Source organism: Urtica dioica, chromosome 2 (assembly GCF_054948205.1).
Source record: "Urtica dioica subsp. dioica isolate 48M chromosome 2, U.dioica_male_clone48M_v1_H2, whole genome shotgun sequence".
NCBI lineage: Eukaryota > Viridiplantae > Streptophyta > Magnoliopsida > Rosales > Urticaceae > Urtica > Urtica dioica.
The window spans coordinates 37,636,030-37,652,124 of NC_142757.1; the positions used below are offsets into that span (position 1 = coordinate 37,636,030).

The 16,095-nt window shown below is 43.7% G+C and overlaps 2 protein-coding genes across 2 annotated transcripts; both read right to left on the reverse strand.

The window, feature by feature from the left end:
* Positions 1 to 397: 397 nt before the first annotated feature.
* LOC149404604 (uncharacterized) lies at positions 398 to 6,199 on the reverse strand. Its single transcript, XM_089607604.1, has 3 exons — positions 5,424 to 6,199; positions 5,240 to 5,318; positions 398 to 5,089 (listed from the first exon to the last, which is right to left on the reverse strand). Exons 1-3 carry the CDS (start codon positions 6,197 to 6,199, stop codon positions 398 to 400), a joined length of 5,547 nt encoding a protein of 1,848 aa, XP_089463730.1.
* Positions 6,200 to 14,683: 8,484 nt separating this feature from the next.
* Positions 14,684 to 15,393, reverse strand: LOC149404605 (ethylene-responsive transcription factor 5-like). Its single transcript, XM_089604381.1, has one exon. It carries the CDS (start codon positions 15,342 to 15,344, stop codon positions 14,835 to 14,837), a length of 510 nt encoding a protein of 169 aa, XP_089460507.1. The 5' UTR covers positions 15,345 to 15,393; the 3' UTR covers positions 14,684 to 14,834.
* Between the last annotated feature and the right edge of the window lie 702 nt (positions 15,394 to 16,095).

The window sequence follows — 16,095 nt, forward strand, 5'->3', positions numbered from 1 at the left end:
CAAAATATTGCATATAAGTCCTTTCAAAATAAACTCTCACAATCCTGTCCTTAATTAATTAAAAATAATCTTGAAAAATAACCGAGAAAATTATTATTATTTCTCGTTATTTTGAATATATTTAAGGGATTTCGAAATTCATTTTTACTCTTGAGATTTTTAAATCTCCGAGTATGTTTCGAATAATAATATTGGATTACTCGAATATTCTCATTCCGAAATTTCATCGACCTTAAATATTATCATATTCCAAGATATTTAAAATTTAAGGACGTCTCATATGCAACAAGAATTTGAATTAAAACTCGTCCATTTTATTCAAATTCACAAGTCGAGCGGTTACAAAAGTTTATACATTACAATCCCTACCCCCTTAAAAGAGTTTCGTCCTCGAAACTTAGAACAAGGAAGGGTATTTCTTTTGCATTTCGCTCTCAAGCTCCCAAGTAGCTTCTTCTGTAGAGTGACTCCTCCAAAGTACTTTGACCAAAGGTATGGTCTTATTCCTTAAGACTTTCTCCTTGCGATCTAGGATTGCGACGGCTGATTCTTCATACCTGACGTCAGGAGAAACTTCAACCTCTTGATCTTGCAGTACATGTGAAGGATCAGACATGTATTTCCGTAGCATCGATACGTGAAATACATCATGGAGGTTGGACATCGACGGTGGTAGAGCTAGGCGATACGCTGCCTTGCCCACTCGCTCCAGAATCTCGAAAGGTCCAACATACCTCGGGCTGAGCTTCCCTTTCTTCCCGAATCTCATGACACCACGCATCGGGGAAACCTTTAAAAAAACTTTCTCTCCTGCTTCGAATTCTAACGGTCTTCTCCGTTTGTCTGCATAGCTCTTTTGGCGACTCTGAGATGTTTTCATTCGGGCTCGAATCGTCTTGATTGCCTCTGTAGTCTGCTCCACCAATTCAGGTCCGAACAGCTTGCTCTCGCCAGCTTCATCCCAATGAATTGGAGAGCGACACTTCCGTCCATAGAGGGCTTCATAAGGCGCCATTCCGATTGTCGCTTGGTAGCTGTTGTTGTAGGAGAATTCGACCAAAGGGAGATAACGACTCCATGAGCCTGGGAAGTCTAAGACACACGCCCGAAGCATATCCTCCAACACTTGTATCGTGCGTTCACTCTGACCATCTGTTTGGGGATGAAAAGCAGTACTGAACTTCAATCGTGTTCCCAAATTCTCCTGTAGACTCTTCCAGAATTTGGAAGTGAACCGAGTATCTCGGTCGGATACGATTGAATTAGGGATTCCATGGAGACGTACAATCTCCTTGATATACAATTCAGCAAGCTTATCCACCGTGTGAGTGGTTTTGATAGGTAGAAAGTGAGCTGATTTGGTTAATCTATCAACAATAACCCAGACAGAGTCATGACCAGCAGTGGTTTTTGGCAAACCTGACACGAAATCCATCGTTATCTGCTCCCATTTCCATTGCGGAACCTCTAGGGGTTGAAGCATTCCTGCTGGTTTCTGATGTTCTGCCTTGATTTGTTGACAAGTTAAGCACCTTTGAACAAATGCAGCTACATCTTTCTTCATTCCTGGCCACCAATAGACCTTTTTCAGGTCCTGGTACATCTTAGTCACACCAGGATGCACGGAATACGGCGTTCCGTGAGCTTCTTCCATCAATTGTCTCTTGATTCCTTCGTCGGACGGTACACAGACTCTCCCGTTACACCTTAGAAAATCTTTCTCGTCCAGTGTAAACTTACCTTCTGCGTCATTCTGAGCATCAAACATCTTGCTGAGAAGATACTCATCTGCGTACTGACCGTCTTTAATCTGTTCCAGCAACATTGGTCGCACACTGAGCGCAGCTATCCTTCCCGTGATTAGCTGAAGCTCTAGCTGTTGAACATCCTTCTTTAGCTTGAGGGACGTCTTAACTAGACTTGCTAGTGAAGCTACCGACTTACGACTGAGCGCATCTGCGACCTTATTAGCTTTACCAGGGTGATAGTGTAGCTCGAAGTCGTAGTCATTCAGAAGTTCCAACCAGCGTCCTTGTCGCATGTTCAGCTCTTTCTGGGTGAAGAGATACTTCAGCGTCTTATGGTCCGTATAAATGTCGCAATGAACCCCATACAAGTAGTGTCGCCATATTTTAAGCGCAAAAACAACTGCTGCGAGCTCCAGATCATGCGTAGGGTACCGGGTTTCATAATCCTTCAGCTGTCGCGAGGCATAAGCAATAACCTTACCATGCTGCATTAGAACCGCACCTAATCCTTGCTTAGAGGCATCACAGTAGATCGCGAATCCGTCAGCTCCCTGAGGAATAGTGAGCACTGGAGCCGTGGTCAGACGATTCTTCAGCTCCTGGAAGCTTTCTTCACACTTCTCAGACCAGACAAACTTCTGTCCTTTACGGGTCAGCTGGGTTAACGGCATGGCTAATTTAGAAAATCCTTCTACGAACTTCCTGTAGTAGCCTGCAAGACCCAAGAAGCTTCTTATCTCGGTTACCGTCTTCGGCTGATTCCATTGCTTCACTGCTTCCACTTTGGTCGGATCTACCATGATTCCTGTGCTACTGACTACGTGACCAAGGAAAACAACGTGCTCCAGCCAAAATTCACACTTTGAGAACTTGGCGTACAGTTGTTTTTCTCGTAGTCTTGTCAGAGCCATCTCTAGATGTTGCGCGTGTTCTTCCTTGGTTTTCGAGTAAATCAGGATGTCATCAATAAACACGATGATGAACTTGTCCAAGAAATCCTCAAATACTCGATTCATCAAGTTCATAAACGCTGCAGGTGCATTGGTTAGTCCAAAAGACATAACTAGGAACTCGTAATGACCATAACGAGTTCTAAAAGCCGTCTTTGGAATGTCCTCGTCCCGAACCTTCAGCTGATGGTACCCTGATCGCAGATCAATCTTCGAAAACACAGTTGCTCCAGCAAGTTGGTCGAACAGATCATCAATGCGCGGCAACGGATACTTGTTTTTGATTGTCACCTGATTCAGGCCACGGTAATCGATACATAACCGTAACGAACCATCTGCCTTCTTGACGAACAAGACTGGCGCTCCCCATGGCGAATGGCTCGGTCTGATGAATCCCTTATCCAATAACTCTTGGAGTTGCGTCTTAAGTTCCTTCAATTCCGCCGGAGCCATCCGATACGGGGTCTTCGATATCGGTGCTGTTCCTGGAAGGAGTTCTACATTAAACTCGACTTCACGGTCAGGAGGTAGACCTGGAAGATCCTCTGGGAAAACATCCAGAAAGTTCCTCACAACAGGAATATCTTGCGGTTGTGGCTTGGTCGCCTTCGCAGTATCCACAACACTTGCGAGATATCCGGCACATCCCTGCTGCATCATCTTCAACGCTTTAAGTGCCGATATGACGGGAAATTCCAACTTCCGAGAGGAACCTTGGAACTGGAATGGTTCAAGCCCCGGTTCTTGGAACAAAACCGACTTCTTTCTACAATCAATGACTGCATAATGCTTACTTAACCAATCCATTCCAAGTATTACATCATAGTCAACCATTTCTAGTTCAATCAGGTCCGCTTCAAGGACCCGATCCTGAACTTGAATAGGCACATCTTTATACCAGTATAGCGACTGATATCTCTCTCCCGAGGGTGTAACCGTAACAAACGGATACGAGAAGGTCTCTTTGTTTCTACTCAACTGATCAGATCTTCTAGATGCAATGAAAGAATTCGTGGCTCCTGAGTCTATCAATGCATATGCGGAGAAGGAGGCTACAGAAATCTGACCTGAAACGGCAGTAGAGGACCCTGCACGAACCTCATCCTCGTAGATAGAGTAGACTCGAGCATTAGCCTTTGGTTGTTCCTTTGGTGCAGGAGCCTTTCTTTCTGAACTCTGGCAGACTTTCGACAAATGACCTACTTTTCCACATCGGAAACATGTCAACGTGCGAGCAAAGCAGTCGCCATCATGCACTTCGCCACATCTCCAGCACTGGGACGACGGCTGGTTCCCGAAGTTTCTGGGCTTCTTGTTGGACGGCCCTGGGCGTCTATTGTCTGCCTTATTCTTCTTCTGGTTCACGGACTGCGAGCGATTGTTAGAACTCGCCTGAGATCGGTTATTTGATCCTTGCTGAAACCTATTGCCAGACCTCTGCTGCTGCCGATTCTCCCATCGCGATAGAGATCGGGTTCTTCCTTGTGAATTACCTTGCCCCGTTTTAGCAGGTTCAGAAGACGGTGCTGCAACCGGCTTTGACTCAGGAATTCGTTCACTTTCACGCCAACCAGCAATGCGTAACGCTCTCTGCACAGCGTTGGCATAAGTACGGGGTCCGGTGTCGCCACTATCCACTTGGCTCACAATTTCCACGTTCAGACCGTGCATGTATTTCATCTTGCGAGCTTGATCAGTGGGAACCAAGGAAGGAGCAAACCTGGCCAACGTATCGAACTTAGCCGTATATTCGGAAACAGACAGGGTGCCCTGTCGCAAGTTCATAAACTCGCGTACCTTGTTCGATAGGTTTGCCTCGCTTAGATACTTTCCGTGAAACAAGTTGAGGAAGTGAATCCACGTCATCGTGTGGATGTCCTCATATGACGCTACGACCTCCCACCAACCTCTGGCCTCGTCTTCCAGCTGGTGCACGACACACGCTACCCTCTCCTGATCTGACAGCTGCATATAGTTGCAAATCTGCTGAATCCTCTTGATCCAGTTCTCGGCTGTCGCAGGGTCAACGTTACCGCCAAACTGCGGAGGCTTCTGCTTCCGAAATCTTTCATACACCGGTTCGCCTACCGGAGGAACGACATCAGGAATCCGGAAGTTCAGCTCTTCCAGGGGATCCACGCGTGCTGGCGGTGGATGTTCACGTCGTTCATCTTGAGCAGGAGGCTCCGGGTTTGGTGGAGGTGGCGCATTTAATCTCGTCAAAAGTTCAGTGATCGTGCGATTCTGGGCTTCAAGTTGCTGTGCAACTATCTGATCTCGTTGTGCTGCGCTAGCAGCCTGTCTCTCCAAGGCGTGTCGCATTTCTGCGAGGTCTGCCGCCGTAGCATTTCCGGTAGGAGACGGGTCTTGTCCGGACATATTTCCTAAGTTCTACACATGAGAACAAACAAGGTTACTCATATATCCATACCGGAATGCGAGAGACATACAAACAACACATGATCAACTGAAACTAAAGCGCGATTTTATATATATACAACCATATCTACATCCATATATATACATATCAAAAGATACAACCAGCTTTTCAACATCAAGTTCGCACGTACACATGCTAAACAAAAGAACTACAGGTAGACTAGCTCTCACAAGGCTTAGTCTACTAGATCAAAAAAAACATGTACAACAACCATCAACCTCTCGAAACCAACCTCCCAAAAAAACTAACCACCACTATCTACAACAAGCCTAAACACACCCTCACATAAGAGGATAATCCTCAACGGGATCCTCATCCTCATCGTCATCCACCTCGCTCTCCTCGTCGTCAGAGATCACAATAACAAGAGGAGCTGCAGGTGGCTGTGCGGGTGGTGGCGGTGGCGGTGGCGCGTGCGGCGGCGATGCTGGTGGTGCTGGCGCCTGAGGTGGCTGGGCTGGTGGTACTGGCGCATAAGCTGGGTGCGGGGCAGGCTCGTAACCTGGAGGAATCCAACATCCTACCTGGGACTGAATCATAAACGCCAAACGCGCTCGGAGAACTCCCATAGACGGGCAGCAACACAACAGCATCGGATACCTGTACTCGGGCCGTAACCCCCGATGAAAGATAAACTGCTGTCGGCGGTCCTCCAAAGCAAAGGGGCAAGATGTCACGATCTCCTCCTCAAATCGATCCTCGTACTGAGCGATCGACTCGAAGTCGAGCTGAAAGAAACCATGAGCGAACTCGTTCCACTCATCCGTGCGCCCCTGGGCTGAAAAAGTGGCCCCCATGATGGCCTGGAACATGTCCCATGATCGATACAGACTACCCAGTGCTACATGCCGGGTCCAGCGAGTCCAGGCTGGTCCCTGCAAGAGCGTCGTGGCAATACTAGTACGGAACATCTCAGGGATAGCAAGGGCGTCCATCCACTCGATGGTAGTACCAATCCATCGCACCCACGTAAGTGTACCCCTCATCCCGCTGAAAGTCGGAGCGGTAGAAGGAACAGATGCGAGAGCCTCCGGGTAGGATAGTATCGTCACTTGAGCCATTCCACCTGCCAAAACGACAGGCCAACGGTAAGCACAAGTTCCAACACTTTCCCATAACCAGAACATGTATCTCAGGTCTACAGAAACGGCTAAACCTGGGCTCTGATACCACAAAATCTGTCACGACCCGCGAGCGTCGTCACCTCGCCCGCAAGCCGCGACTCGGCGGAACCAACATCACGTAGCGGGAGCATAACATATATGAATAATATAATGTAAACAAAACATTTAAAGTAAATACATAATTTACAAAACATATAATATATGAAATACGATATTATTAAAAGTGCGGAAACGTTTACAACAAAAGTGGTTATCGGAAATCTCGGGAAATTTTTCGTTTTTCTTTAAAACTAGAAGTCGTATATCGACCCTTATACATACATACATATGTACATAAAAGCTCCCGACTTTACATATATACACGAGATATTATTTAAGTAAGAGTCGATATTATTCAAAACATTATACATATAGAGATCTACTTCCCGAGCCAGAACCCATAGCCCGTAGGTCAAGAGATACGCGTTCCGTCTCAGTTTCCTTCTCGGTCGTCTACATTGCTGCCTTGCCCTTATCTACATTACCAAGGGACATAAAACTATGAGTCGAATGACTCAGCAAGCGGGAGTCTAGCCTATGAAAGAAAAGCAGCTGATGCAAAGCATATGACGTGCGAACAAGCAAACAAGAATGCAGGATGCAGCTATCACCTAAAAGTGACTAATGAGCGCGCATCCTAGAATACTAGCCGTCCCGCAAGGTCATACACTCCTCACTGCTATAACCTCCGGTCCGACTAGAGACCAGTTTTCAACTTCGAGCAGCAGTCGTCAACTGATCTAAGTTTTAACACATGTCTGGGATCCACTAGTGGTACTTCCTTCATCATGACGTCAGCGCCACTGGTCTCTGGCATAGTGAGCTCGCGAACCGCGACCATCACCCACTACGCCCCGGTGTGCTCAAGGCAGCTTCCGGTGAGTCTTCCAGCAAGCAATGAGCTCGCGATGCGCGACCTTCACCCATTGCTTCGAGTACTCGGCGCACGGACCGACATGGCCCGCCAAGCACAAGTCAGGGACTTGTGAGTACCACCGACACGAGTTTAAAGTTTGGGTACACTGCAGCTAGCAGCGTACACGTTAAACTTATATACGGAAGAGCGTGACGGGATAAACCCCGAAAGAAATTATTGTTTCCCTTTGAAGCTCGTTTAGTGTTTTAAGTTGAAAGCTCGAAATGTGACTTTCGAACTCTCTACTCTCGATTGAATTTGAGAGTCTATCGCTCTTCCGTCCTCTCGATTCTAACCTACTTCCTAGAGTTAGAAGAGAAGTCTAACCACACACAAAGCAAACAAGGCTGGTTCAAGTTAGCGTTTGAACCTAACGGGCGAACCCGAGCTAAGGTTTCAAGCAAGAGTGGCCGAAGCCTTAATCTTCGAGTTTATTCATTTTTAGGCCTTTACCTACTCTTGTTTACTAGCAAGCATATGCACAATCAAGCAGGATTATACCCTTGGTAAGTAGTTGACTTATGTCTCCACACTTACCCGGAATTGTTCGATAGAACGCTTGACAAGTCCTGAAGACATCTTGCTTCACACATTCTTTGAGGCACCTGGCACTTGTCAAACGTCGAGAGAACTAGCATCCGGAGTTGAACATCTGTTAGTTATTGGATTCGAGTTTACTTAAAGATAATAGGGTTCGTTGTCGGGATTAGAGTCGGTTCGGAATTCGAGAATTTAATTTATTATTCCCCGGTTTTTCGGAGGTTTATTCAAGACTCGCGTATCCCATATCGAGAGTGATACGAGATAACGTTCAACGAGTAATCACGAGTCTTAAATAAATCAAATAATCCGAAATTAAAAATAACCGAGAATTTCAAATGAATAATTAAATTAAATTCATAAACATTATTAAATAAATAATTCTAAATTATTTATTTAAATACTGAAAGTACATATATAAGAGTATTTAAACGCTGTAAGCGATTTAAAACTCACGAGTTAATCGAGCTTTATTTCGATAACTCTATCAACTTGAGATCTTCAGAGGCTAATCTCAACGCTCTCGACTCGTCTGGTTCCCGTCCGTCCGTCAATGTCTGTAAATCAAACCTGGAACCCAACGACGAGTTAACATCTTAAAACCAAATTCCGATATCACATAACTCAAAACCCGAACCCATAATCCAATCAAGCGAACTCAACAAAAATCCAACTGACCGGAAACGACCACAAAACTCAAATCGAGGCTCAGACTTTATCATTATTATTTGTGAACTAAAACGCATACCCGAGATCAAGTTCACGGCCACAACAAACATACGGCTCAACCAAGTCACACGGCCAAGACAACACACGGCCACACAAAGCAAACAAACAAACTCACAGTTAAGACATTACTCAAACAAGTATTCAGAGTCTTAAGTTCATCATCACAGCCTCAGATACCAACAACAACAAATGACCAAACCAAACACACCACACAACCCACGGCCAAGAAAACCACACGGCCAAAACCACAATCCAAACCAAAACTCATCAAAATCCCACAATTCAATATAGCCTCAAAAATTCTGATCATAAACCACATCAACAATAACAATCAAGCTCAGACAACATTACAAACCGAGCAATTGCACCGAAATCGAACCCGAAATCAAAAACCCCCAATTCAAACCCTAGTTCATCATTTTCGGATAAATTAGGAAAAATCCGAATCAAAACTTCAAATTCAGGTTACAAACAACATCAATCGAGTTCAATGAACGATAAAAACCAATCAATTTAACCGAAATCAACTCGAATTCAGAAATCCCCAATTCAGAATTTCAAACCCTAATTTCTCAGAAAAATCAATTGGGTGTAGCTTGTTCTTACCGAAATTCTCACGAATTCGGTGTCCTCGTCGCTCGATTGTGTGTTCCCGGCGTCTCCTTCCTCGGCGGCGGTCACGGCGAGCTCGCGGCGGCGGTGTGTCGCTCGGTCTTTGCGCGCGCGGTGGCTCAGCGGTCGGTGACGCGCGAAGGAGAGGAAGAGAGAGGAAGGCGAGTGGGAGGTGGCGATGGCGACGTCGGGGGCTCGGCGGCGCTGTGCTTCCTCGGCCCGGAGCGCGCGGTGGAGCTCGGTGCTGGGTGATGGCGCGCGAAGGAGAAGAAGAAGAAGAGAAGGAGAAGAACGAGGGTGATGGCGGTGATGATGGTTGTCGGCGACGAGCAGAGGAGCGGCCGAGAGTTTTTCCTTTTCTTCTTTTTTTTCGTTTGTCCTGGTTTGCTCGTGTGTGGGTTTCGGCCGAGTGAAGCAAGGGAGAAGAAGAAGAAAATAGAGAAGAGAGAGAGAAGGGTGAGGTGGCAAGGATTTGAGGAGGAAGTGGCCATGTGGCACCCTCATTTATTGCCACGCGTGCATACGTGGACCAATCCCCTCCTGCCACAACTCTCTCAAATCAACCCCAGCTTCTCTTTTTCTTTCACTTTCGTCCTTCAAAATATTGCATATAAGTCCTTTCAAAATAAACTCTCACAATCCTGTCCTTAATTAATTAAAAATAATCTTGAAAAATAACCGAGAAAATTATTATTATTTCTCGTTATTTTGAATATATTTAAGGGATTTCGGAATTCATTTTTACTCTTGAGATTTTTAAATCTCCGAGTATGTTTCGAATAATAATATTGGATTACTCGAATATTCTCATTCCGAAATTTCATCGACCTTAAATATTATCATATTCCAAGATATTTAAAATTTAAGGACGTCTCATATGCAACAAGAATTTGAATTAAAACTCGTCCATTTTATTCAAATTCACAAGTCGAGCGGTTACAAAAGTTTATACATTACACCTCACCTACCACTTCACCACGAGTCACCTCCTCCACCACCTCAACACAGTCACCTCCTCCACACGAAGCTCCGGAAGAACAAGAAAACCCACAACCTCAACAACTAAAGAAGAAAAGAAAATCACGTTCCGAAATGTGGAAACACTTCCAGGAGATCGTCTATGATGAAGGAAAGAAGGATCTATGTTGAAAATATGGGAAACTCATCAAAGCCGACTCTTCCTCTAACGGTACTTTCTCATTGCGCCACCACTACAAGATGTGCATCCTGAAAGAATCTTCTTCATCTCAGGAAAGTACTTACGATCCATTTGAATTTAGAAAAGAACTTGTTAAGTACATAGTTTCAACCAAACAATCTTTTTCTCACATAGAAAGCGAAGGCTTTGGTAGATTTGTAGATTATCTAGTTCCTGATATTTACATTAGTAAACGAAAAACTCTTCAAAATGAAATTTTGAAATTTTTTTTAGAAGAAAAAGATAAACTTAGAGCACGTTTCATGTCTGCTCGGTTTAACGTAGCGCTCACTTCTGATATATGTTCGAAAAATGCCAACATGGATTGCATGTATATTGTAATTTATAACATAGACGAGGTTTGGAATCTAAACAAGAGGATCATAGCCTTTAAATAATAAAGGGTAGTCATATAACACATGTCATACTAGATATCCTTCTAGATGTAATAGAAGAGTGGAACTAATGCCACCAACAACGACGCCATGGTGAGAGATTTATGCCTTAAGATAACCAAACAAGACTCTCTTTTACACCAAAGGTGTGCTACCCATATCATAAACCTCATAGTGAAAGCCGAGTTTAGGCATTTCGACGAACGTATCAGTAAGATTAGAGAAGCCATAGCTTGGACAAATAGTTCAAACCAGAGGGTAGACGACCTCAAGAGGCGTTTTTTATTTAACGGTCTCGACGAGAGGAAATTCCACACCGATAACAGGATTAGGTAGAACTCAATATTTTTAGTATTTAATTCCTTCTTGACCGATAGATATGTAGAGGCTACACGTGAATACGTGAACAGAAATGGAGGTCATGACATAACTGAAACAGACATCGCAGTGGCTAAGGTCTTTACTAATTTTCTTCACGTTTTTTTACTATGAAACATGTGCATTGTCCGCTGTTTACACACCTACATCTTATTTAGCGATACATAGTATTACAAAAATTGTCGAACATCTTCACGATTGCAACCATTTTGAAAATTTTCAACCATGCATCGAATCTATGAGAGCAAAATTTTCTAAATATTGGAGAACTTCGAAAATTCCTTTCTTATGTGGTTTTACATGCATTCTAGACCTCCCGAATGAAATTTGAGGTTTATTTGACATTTTTACATTATTTAAAACGTCATACATAACAAGATTACGTTACACATGATCATGCTAGGGTCGTGGAAGAGTTTTACTCATTTTTCAGGCATTACATGTGACAGATTCCAATGTATCCCGAGCCGAGTCCACCCCGAAACTCATCAACTAGTAAAGGAATGTTTCGAGATAAAGGGGCACTCCTTGCCCGGATCCTAGGAGTTCGGAGGACGGATTTCCATAAACGCTACCTAGGCCTCCCCGCGTTCACTAGTCGTAAATAGAAAGAGCTCTTTGAGTACGTTAGAGAACGCATCTGGGGTAAGATAAAGAGTTGGAACGGTCTCTTCTTCTCGCAAGCTGGCAGAGAGGTGCTCATTAAATCCATCCTTCAGGCTATTCCGAACTATGTGGCCTCCTGCCTAAAGCTTCCGAAGACCCTGATCTCCGAGATCCATTAGGCTATTGCTAGATTCTGGTGGGTTAATTGCAACGGGGCTAAGAAGACCCACTGGTGCGCTTGGGAGATACTCGTGAAGAATAAGATGGAAGAGGGTATGGGCTTTAGAGATCTGGAGAAGTTCAACCAAGCTCTGATCGCTAAAAACGTCTGGAGATTCCTCAGACGGCAAAATAGCCTGGTTGGCCAAGTCTATAAACAGAGCTATTACCCACACGGGGACATCTTGACGGGCTCCTGTGGGTCGACCAGTTCCTTTATGTGGCGCAGCCTGGTCTGGGGTCGGGAGATTATTCTTGCAGGCACGAGATGGACCATTGGTGATGGTGAGTCGGTTATGGTCATGGGAGATAAGTGGATCCCTAGACCTAGATCCTTCTTGTGGATAGACCCCCCTCTGATCCTCCCTGATATGAGAGTTGCGGAGCTGATGTTAGTTGACGGTAGTTGGGATGAGACCCTTATTCGTGCTATGTTTGGGGAAGAGGATGCTAGGGCGATTCTGAGCATTCCGTGCGGGGGAGAGGGGGTCCCGGATAGACAACGATGACACTACACTACGGACGGTGAATACTCGGTCAGGAGCGGGTATCGGGTAGCTATGGACCTTTCATCTGACGCCAGCTCTTCAGATCACTCCCTGATGGAGGATTGGTGGAAAAAAATTCTGGAAACTCAAGGTCCCTCCTAAGGTGAAGCTGCTTGTTTGGAGAGTGTGCAAGGGGCGGATCCCGACTCGCAACATGCTGGTCAGGAGGAAGGTGATCGCTGAAGACTGCTGCCCTATCTGCTCGGGTAAGGCCGAGACTACCTACCATGCCTTCTGGGGTTGCAAGTGGAGCAGGAAATTTTGGAAAGAAGTGGGCTTCGGTGTGTTACTCCCGACTCACGGTGATGGGGAAGCTTTTGACGTCATTCTCAGAGCGGCAGACTCCCTTGAGGTTAGTAATTTTGATTTCTATATCACTATCATTTGGGAGTTGTGGAATCACAGGAACAATGTCATCTCGGGAAAGAAAGCGTGGAATCCGACTGAGCTTGTGCAGTGGACGGGAAGCTTCCTCGAAGAGTTTAGATGCGCGACCAAGGATGCTGGGCGGGGACAGGAGAAGGGGACAACCAAGCCTAGGTGGGTCCCTCCGGCACAAGGTACAATCTCGGTGACGGTGGATGCTGCTATTGATCGGGACCAGGGTCGTTTCGGCGTGGGCTGCATTGCTCGGGACTATATCGAGAGGGTGATCGCTTCGCAAACGCGGTCGCAAGCTAGGGGATTTTCCCCCCAGCTTGCGGAGGCGTTTGCGGTCCTTCACGGCATAGACCTGGCCCGGGGTATTGGTGCGGCAAGATTGGAGCTTCACTCGGATTGCTCGGAGGTGGTGAAGGCGGTGGCTGGGGGGACGATCCCCACTACTGAGTTCGGGACGATCCTGCATCAGATCAAGAGAGAGGTAAGCAATTTGATTGAATTCAATATCTTGTTTCTTCCTCGTCTTAGTAACATTGCGGCTCACAACCTAGCCCGCTTCGCTGTTACTCATAATGCTAACTCGAGATGGATGGGGCATGTCCCTCCTTGCTCGGAAGAGGCTATTAGGGCCGATGATAGAGACATTCGATCCCGTGCTTCGAGCTAGGGTCCTTTGGTTTTTTCTGTGCTTTCTTGTTTGCGTGGTTTGTTTGAGTTTGTATTCTTCTCTTGTAACCACGGTATTCCTCCACCATATGTGAGGGCATTTGTGAATTTTTCGTGGCACCGCTCACGTTTTAAAAAAAAGTGAGACTCGTAGTAAGTTTCATGTGGTGCCAAAAACCTCGGCCAGCGTGGAAGATAAGTTGAATAGTTTTGTTGATATGACATGAGTCTCATAAATGTTGACTTTGACACACTTTAATTATGGAAATCCATCAGCATAAAAATTTATGGTTAGATCACGTTTTTTTAATAAAAATTATACAAAATGGTTGTTGAAAGCTAATTAATTAACAAAATAACTGAAATTTCAATTATTTTTTACAATAGTCAAAACTATATTGTCAATTTTTTTTACCATGATTAAAATTTTTGACAGATGATTTTTAGCCACTTATCACTTTAAAGTTTAAACAAAATCATAGAATAAAAAAAATATTATTACAACTTAGTACTTGTAAATTTTGACTATTTTATTTTTAGACAAACTTTAATTATTTAGCAAATTTGTTAATTTTAGTTGGCTATATAACTAAATTTTTTTTCCGATTTTTAATGTTGGATTTATTATTATTATTTTGTGCTCACTAATCTTTTAGTCGAATCTTTAATATTGGGCTGATTTTTATTTGAGCTTTGTTTGAATTATAGGATATCAGCATTATAGATCACATCGCAAAATAAATTGACAACGAGCTCAACTTGATATGAGTCCGACCATATGATTTTATATACTAAAATAAATAAATAAATCATATAAGAAAGAGTTAAAAAGTGTAATGATATGGGTTCTGCCATGTGATTTTATATATATTGAACTAAGAAAAAAAACGAGAAAGATTAAAAACGTTAAAAATGTGGCTTATTTATGTTAATGGTGCCTTAGATAAAAAAAAAATAAAAAAATAAAAACCCTCGAGCATTTAGTTTGTTTCAGTGGCACCAAAACTACTTCCCCTGCTTTGAGATCTCCTCATGCGATCGAAAAAATGATTTGTCATGGAATCAATATTGAAAAAAAAAAAAAAAAAAATCTTAAGATGAAAAAACAAAGTCAGGTATTATATAGAATTTTAAGCGCGCGAATAATAAAGTAGATACCATGTTTGCAATGATGCGCACAAGATCTAAGGACGACTAAAAAAAAAAACTCTTTATTAGTTACTAAGATAGATTATCATCTTCTTGGCACGTTAAAAAATAAAAGAGTATACATTTGAGCAGGCATCAAACATAGGGATAGAAAATATAGTGTGGGAATCCAGGTTGATAGTAATTGTTGTGAATCCTAGTCCAAGTCACGATGTCGTTTCTTCTCAGGCATACGGTGAACGACAACGCCGCCGTTGGCGACCTCCAAAGGGAAGTTGAGAATGGCCTTTGAGCCGCGGAAGCTGAAAGCCGCTCTGTCGTACGCCCTCGCTGCCTCCACCGCCGTTTCGTACGTCCCGAGCCAAACTCTGGTCCCTCTCCGGTGTGGGTCCCGGATCTCCGCCGCAAACTTCCCCCAAGGCCGAGCCCGAACTCCTCTGTAGTGTACTCTCTCTCCCGATTCCACTTCGCTACTCTGATCAGGCGTCGAAGCCGAGAACTGAATCCACTCCGTCGTGTCCGGGAAAGAGATCTCCCGCGACGACGGGAATTCAACCGACGCGTCGTTCGACTCGGGTACGAAGATGGAATCGAAGTACTCGGAGTGCTCTTGCCGTGAGCCGATCGGCTGGCTGACCGGAGAGAGATCGCCGAGAAGGTGTTGCTTAATGAAAGCCAGCTTCGACGCTTCGTTCATGCTCGCCATTGTTTTCTACTTATGTTTTGAATTTCTTTCAACTTTGAACAGTGGAATGTTGGGAGTGAAGATTGAAGAAATTAGTTTCTGACTTTCTTCTTATAGATGTTTGACAAGGGTATAAACGTAAATGTCAGTTCGACAAAAGCAAGGAAAACTCTCATGCTGTGTCTGTTTCAAATTTCAATTCAACGAGACTCGGACGAAGCATCGTCTCTACTTCTTTTGGATCGTTTCTACGTAAGCGAATTATTCTGGATCGTTGGATCGTAGCATTCGGAAAAGGTCTCATACTAATAATAATTGTGGATTTCATCATTTTTCTTTGTGACAGTCACTTTAAGTTTCACTAGTTTATTGACTTATTTTACTATTTTATTATTATTTGACCAACTACAACTCACATTAGATTGGTGTGGCAAATGAGACTTTACAGTATTGCTCCAACTCACCCCAAATTTAATGTAAATAAATAATCACACATCAAATTATTTGGTGTAACACAATTTTTAATTACAAATTCAACCCCAAAAAATTAATTTATTAATCTACTCCTAATTTAAATAATTTATATAAAAAAATACTTAAACACAATACATACTAAATAAAGTACCACAACAATTATACTAATAAAAATACATATAGAATCTCAATAAAAATAAAACTAACCACATGACATGATAAAAAAAAAGGTCAAAATTGAAAAATACAAGTGCATGCATAAGGATATATAAAATTACAAAGTTAAATTAATTTTTTA

What these genes read in the sequence shown, in the direction of transcription:
- LOC149404604 (XM_089607604.1), bottom strand. Translation starts at nt 6,199, where the DNA reads ATGGCTCAAGTGACGATACTATCCTACCCGGAGGCTCTCGCATCTGTT. An exon ending in GTTGAGGATTATCCTCTTAT is followed by an intron (nt 5,319 to 5,423) that starts GTGAGGGTGTGT and finishes TTGATCTAGTAG; the next exon opens with ACTAAGCCTTGTGAGAGCTA. An exon ending in AACTTGATGTTGAAAAGCTG is followed by an intron (nt 5,090 to 5,239) that starts GTTGTATCTTTT and finishes TCTCATGTGTAG; the next exon opens with AACTTAGGAAATATGTCCGG.
- LOC149404605 (XM_089604381.1), bottom strand. Translation starts at nt 15,344, where the DNA reads ATGGCGAGCATGAACGAAGCGTCGAAGCTGGCTTTCATTAAGCAACAC.